The sequence below is a fragment of the Cibotium barometz genome, chromosome 2, assembly GCF_041138505.1.
Source record: "Cibotium barometz isolate CiBa-2024 chromosome 2, ASM4113850v1, whole genome shotgun sequence".
Lineage (NCBI taxonomy): Eukaryota > Viridiplantae > Streptophyta > Polypodiopsida > Cyatheales > Cibotiaceae > Cibotium > Cibotium barometz.
The window spans coordinates 57,832,955-57,839,695 of NC_141047.1; the positions used below are offsets into that span (position 1 = coordinate 57,832,955).

The 6,741-nt window shown below is 41.1% G+C and overlaps 1 protein-coding gene across 1 annotated transcript; it reads right to left on the minus strand.

The window, feature by feature from the left end:
* Positions 1–5,020: 5,020 nt before the first annotated feature.
* LOC147641261 (uncharacterized) lies at positions 5,021–6,540 on the minus strand. The gene has a single exon (XM_086811975.1). The coding sequence runs from the start codon at positions 6,538–6,540 to the stop codon at positions 5,026–5,028; it is 1,515 nt and encodes a 504-aa protein (XP_086668101.1). The 3' UTR covers positions 5,021–5,025.
* Positions 6,541–6,741: the final 201 nt, after the last annotated feature.

The window sequence follows — 6,741 nt, forward strand, 5'->3', positions numbered from 1 at the left end:
TGACTTGATGTCAAGATTCAATCAGCAATCAATAGGGAAGGAAGTCTTCGCACTCTGAAAAACCAGAGTTTTTCACACCATGAAAAACTACCATGGTTTTTCATGCCACACTTAAGCTTATCCACACATTGGTCTATCAGCAATATTGTGTTGTACTAGGGCCACACAAATATCACTAAAAGAAGAGAGTTCAACCATGAAAAAATACTCTAGTTTTTCATGCCATACTTAAGCTTAATGTTTGGCATCCAAACACTAATATATCATCATTATTGTGTCGTACTAACATGGGATCATCCAAATATCACCAAAAGAAGGAGTGAAAAACTAAACAGTGGTTTTCACGTCACAATTGGTACACATTAAGCATCAAAAGTGCATCTACATGGCTATCTTACTTCATTATGGGTGTCAAAAACCCAAATAAGGTTAACTTCTACACTGTGAAAATTTTGGGTCTTGCACGTTGTGAAAAACTAAACTAGTTTACACCACAAAGTGTTATCCAAAAAATCACTATGCAGCAATAAGGAGGCTATCTAACATAAACATGTGAGCACCTTGAGAAAAAAAACTCAACACCGTTGAAAAAACTTTAATCTTTTATGCCATGAAAAACTAGATTGGTTTTTCATTCCACAAAGGGTCATCTAGAAAATCACCATACTGATTAAGGGAGTACTAACATCATCAAGAAACCTCCACAACCACCAAGGTGAGGAGATCAACATCTCACCACATGATATCACCGTGAAAATATCTTGATTTTCACACCCATAAAAATATCATATAGACTAGAGTCCACAATTAGCAGTAGATCAAGTAATCATTAATAATCTACCAAGCTCCTAAATCATCAACAACCAATGATATCAATAGGCGACTAGCTAACTTTTTGTAGAGATGCTTTACTCATTGGTAGAAGAACAAGTTCATGCTTTACTCACCCATTGGCAGAAGAACTACAAAGTTCATAAGCACCATTGACGGCCTTTTCAACAAGTATATCTCTGGTGGTGGGGGGAAGTTGCATGATGGTGGGTAGAAGCCTGGTCCATGGTACTATTCATCCCCTAGATTTCTATTAAAAGGTGTGAGCCCAATAAGTTGTCCTCTAGCACAATCAAGCCATACTTTGTTGACCCAAACCACACCAACAACATGGCCCCTAAACGAAACTTGTTCACCATAGAACCCCACATTTCACTCTCAAGGATAGTTAAGAAGCTCTCCATTAGCCTTACAAGTCGATTTAATTCAATCATGAGCCTCTCTAATGGTTTTGACTTCACCAATAGCTATATCAAGAGTTTGAATGACTGACCTTCATGCACTTCATTGTATATCTACTTGTAAGAGAAATTAAATGCACTTAAAAAATAAAAAAATCACATGGGACGAAGAATATAGAGATAGGTCCTCCTCAAGTTCCTTTGATAATAGTCGTGCAATAGGGACATAATCAAACCAAAGAGCTTCAAACTAATAGCAGCAGATGGGGACATGAGATTCACACTCTCATGCTAATCATGTCTACATTCCTTCAGACCTCCCATCTCTTCTTCTCCATAATCAGGCTTAGAACCCTACCAACCTCAAAAATAAAACATTGTAACCCTACTTGCCAAAAACTAAAGTGAGCAAAAACATACAAAAACACGAAAAAACAAGAGCTCACAAAAAGAGATGCAATCACTCGTGGATTCCCCCACCCCATTTAGGTATTCCTACCAATCCCTAACTTCTTCATTTACTGATAAGACTTTCCCATTCCTTCTAGAGGAATAACAACTCAATATCAAGAACAATAAAGCAAGCGTATCGATTCTCCCCATAATAAATTCTTCTACTAGATCACGAGGACTCAATTAACATCAACATAGGGGGAATTTTAACCTATATTAGGATTATCTATTACCACTAATATTCTTCCTTCATTGGTGCATACTAGCTACTAATCTCATCAAAGACAACATCTCTCCTTACTCGCATCTCATAAGTGGTAGGATTATCGTATCTATAACCTTTTCCAAAGCATAACCAATAAAGATGCATTTCTCTGCCTTTGGATCCAACTTGGTTCTCACTTCATACCTAATACATCCAAACACTTTCAAGTGAGAGACATCTGGCTTTATGCCCGTAAACTTTTATTTAGCTGTCATGCCATGAGCAGCTACAATGTGAAGGCCCTATTCAAAATGTAAACAACATTTGGCTACTGCTTGAGTCCAAAAATAATCTGACATATTATTCTCAGACATCAAGGCACGAGAGCAACTTTTGCAATGTGCCTATTTTTAATTCCTACAACACCATTCTATTGGGGAGTATACCTGCATGTGAATTGCGTCTTGATTCCCTGCTTTCTTAAGAAATCACTGAACATCTTGGAGAATTATTCTCCCCCACCATCTGATCTTAGCATTTAACCTGCATTCCTTTTTCCTTCTCTCGACTAAGGCTGTAAATCTCTGAAAGTGAGCAAACACCTCACTTTTCTTCTTCATAAAGTAAACCCACACTTATAACATCCAATGGCCTTACGCTGACGTGCTTTTCATGTGAGAAAGCATCTGACATGTTTCGCATACTTTGTGCATACCATTAATCTTAAACTTTTACAAACCTATAACAATTTTTTGGGCCTACATAGACTTCACCCACTATATATTCACACGACTAATACGCTTGTGTCATATGTCAATATCTACAATGATAACTATTTCATGTACAAACATAGGTTCCTTCACCTCAGGCATGTTCACATCCAAAGTAAATATCCTCAAGCATATAAACATCTTGACATTTCTATTACCCTTTGTAACCAAGCAGCATTGATTTTTGAAGTCTTCCACAAAGCACCCTTAAAGATTGAACTTTCTATCATTTCTATTACCCTTTGCAACAACCAAGCGGCATTGATTTTTGAAGTCTTCCACAAAGCGCCCTTGAAGATTGAACCTCACTTTGCAGACCCTACTCAACCATCTATCCAATAGAATCTAAGTTTTTTGTGATATTAGGAACATAAAGTACATTTGCTAGGTACATTAGAATCTAAGTTTTTTTTGTGAACATAAAGTACATTTGCTAGGTACTTTATTTTTCCATCCTACTAGACAATGACACTTTACTAGCATGTGCAATGGGGTGCACAATATCATAACCTATTTCCACATGCCCTGGTTTTTCCATTTTTTGCATATCTCCAAATCACTCACCATGACTAATCATGCGTTTAAAGGTGCTTGAATCTACATACCAAATATCTCTTGATCCTGACACGCTCCAATGTGGAACTTAGCATATGTTGCATCATAAACAGCTACTCGCTTTTGTCACCTTGTTTACTTAATGATGCATATTTTCTTTCTTGCAACTTTTTACTTTTGATGTCATTCTTCTTTTTATAGCAATCTTTTACAATGTGTCCTAGTTTACCACAATAATAGCACTCCATGCTATTTGCGTTTTGATTTCTTTGCCAATCACCTTGGCCTCTATGCTCCCCCTTGTCTCTAGAGTGGCCTCTTCCACATGTATATGAGTGATTTCTTTGCCAATCACCTTGGCCTCTCTTCTCCCCCTTGTCTCTAGAGTGGCCTCTTCCACATGTATATGAGATTGATTTTCGTATTGTTGCAATAGAGTATTACTCTTATACTAACCTCTCTATAATCTTCTTCTATAATACAAGCTAGTGAGCTTGTATGAGTTCTATGAGGTGAGAAGAAATGAGGAACAGTAATGCAATGTGTGACGATGTGACGACACTCGCAAGAGAAAGCGATGGAAATAGCTACCCATGCAGGTCTGGAGCTTGGAGAGACCTGTAGGATTACAAGCTTGGCCACGAGGGTTGTAGCAGCTTATTCAGGTATTTCTCTTGTGAATGTGTTTCTAAGAGAGGCCATAATGGGACATAAGAGTTACCAATAGCAGAGCGACTTATGGTAGGCTGGGTGGGTGAAACCATGTTAACTTGTGAAGTGGTTATTTAACAAATGTACATGAACCTCCAAATATCTTGAATGAAAAGTTCTCCATTTGTCCCTTTTTTAGCTACCTTTAGCATCTACCTTTTCTTCGACTATCTTCATCGTCACAACAATAACCTCACTACAAAAGATGCAACAAGCAACAACAACGAAGCCCAATCTCTAGTACCACCTGGAGATTTGGGAACCATACATTATCATGCCAAAGAATTTTGGACCATCATCAGTCATTGCAAATGAATGTGGGCTTGGAGCATGAACCCTTAAAGCAAGCCACATACCCTCTCTTTTCTTGAGATTTGGGAACCATTATCACACCGAAGAATTTTGGACCACCATCGAGGTCACAACCAATCAAATGAATGTGATCTTAGAGTATGAACTCTCAAAGCAAACCACGGGCCCTCTTTTCTTGTAAGAGCAGATTATAGCTAGGGCACCCACAAATGCAAGTGTAGCTTATGTCAAAGATGGATTCGAGGGTGAGGGATTTGGAGAAGTATTTGAGAGAGTTTTTTTGGGATTGGACAAGTATTTAAGAGAGTTTTTTCTGGGATTGGGCAAGTATTTAAGAGAGTATAAGAGAGCTTTGCTAGGATTAGGCAAGTATGTGAGATAGCTCTTCTAGGGAGTCTAGGGAGATACCAACAATGAGGAGGGGGCCCATCAGGAAGCACATAAATGTTCGTATGTTTTTTCCAACTAATCAAAAGATGATGCTAAAATGTAAAATAAGATTTAGCACTAAAAAATAAAAAAATGTCGCGATTATGAGTAAAATTTGTAGTTTTAGTTCCTGGGAAATAAAGGCAATATCACATTTATTTTTACATTTCAATCGGGATTTCAACCATGGGGATGGCTATTTATCCATAGTCCCTGATGGGTTCCACACGCTTGCATAGCTTGGTTCCACACGTGACGGACTGTAGCTTTTTGCTTGGGCGCTTGCTTGGTGGTTCCAAGTACTGTTAGGGGCTGTTCGCATGCGATTGTTGTTGATGCTATGGTTTCCAAATGCGAACTACGAGGTGTAGGCATGGGAGGTCCAGTTGTAGAGCCAGTGGAGGGGCATGGTATCACCAGGGCCAGAAGGGAGTGCCAATTGGTTGATGGCAAGATCGAGCTCGTCGAGGTCTATGGTGAAGTCAGGGGTCTTCAAGGCATCCACACAGTCAGTGGTGTTCCCAGCAAGGGGTGAGGCAATCTTCTCCTTCCAAGGGTTTCTTTCCGTGGAGTGCTTCAAACGCAGGGCTTTGGCAATCGTCGTGAGCCATGTGGACGGCCCACACGGCCCATAGATCTCCACCACAGAGGCCCCCATGGGCATGAAGAGGGTGGCCCATGTGTTGGCCCCATGGACTGTTATGAAGATGTCTGTGTTCATCATGAGGGAGAGGGTCTCTGGGAAGGACTGGTTGTAGTCCTTGCTAAGCAGCAGCTCATCCACATGAATCACCTCTAGCTTGGGCTGTTTCCATGTCCTGAGATGCTCTACAACTTGCATACCATTGGCTACCCTTCTCCTCCTTGTATCACCCCTCCCATAGAAAGCCACTCTTAGTGGATTTGGTGGTGCAGCCAGCTTTGGCTCCTGTAGACCCATAAATGAAAAGGCGGCTTGCCTATACTTGAGAAAAGCAGGTGCATATATCTCATACCCCAACACCTCACTCAGCCTATCACACCTCTCGCAGTCCAACTCCAGCCTCTCATAACACACCACCTTGGTCTCTTCTTGCTTACCACCACCTTCCATGACTAGATAATCTGCACTGGGTGATAGCTGCCCCAGCAGCCTCATCTGAAACATCATTGTGCTCCTCTCTGTGCTCTGCTTGCTTTGCTCTAGCCATGTCATGAGGTTTTGCACCACAAAATGATTCATGGGCTTTGGAGTAGTTGTGCTCAGAGGGTACTGAAAGCCTGCTACATGAGGCCACACTCTGTCTGCAAAGTTGTGCAACACATTGCCCAAGTAAGGGATGATGTGGGCTGAGTTACCACTGACCCAAACTGCATTCTCGGGAGCTTGGCTGATTAACCTATAGCCAGGACACCCAGAAGTGCAATTGTAGCTTATATCAAAGATGGATTGGAGGGTGGGGGATTGGGCAAGTATTTGAGAGAGCTCTTCTGGGGAGATGCCCACGATGAGGAGGGGGCCATTAGGAAGCATGCAGATGTTCCTAGCTGAGCGAAGGCCATAGTTTTTGACATTGTAATTCTCATCAAACTGTGTGTGCAGGGATTTGGGGGCAAGCTCTTGGATGTCATGGAGGTAGAGTAGTTTGCCAGAGAAGGCTTCTAGAGCGGTGAGAGGCTGAAGGGGCAGTGGGGTGGAGGAGCTAAGAAGAAGGTGCAAAGGAAAGGCTGTGAAGCTCCCCTTGTCCCCCCAATGAAGTAATGCAAGGAAGTTCTGCTGGTAGCCTATGTCAAGGAAAGAGAGAGCCAGCACTACTGAGACCACAGCAATGGGGGCAAGGCCTAATCGCCTCCATGGTGATGATGGCCTGGGCTTACAGGGCTTTGATACCATCCTTGAGTTTGCATACGTTAATTGACATTACTAGGATTTATGGGTAGCAATTTGGCAAAAAGACCATTGGGGAAACTATAAATAAAAAAATTTTAAAAAAAAGTTGCCACGATGATCACACGTTGTTGCTCCACTTCAATTGAAACTTTCAAGGTTTAATAAATTTAATGTCCTTCTTTATGTATGCTTTCTTGGCAATAT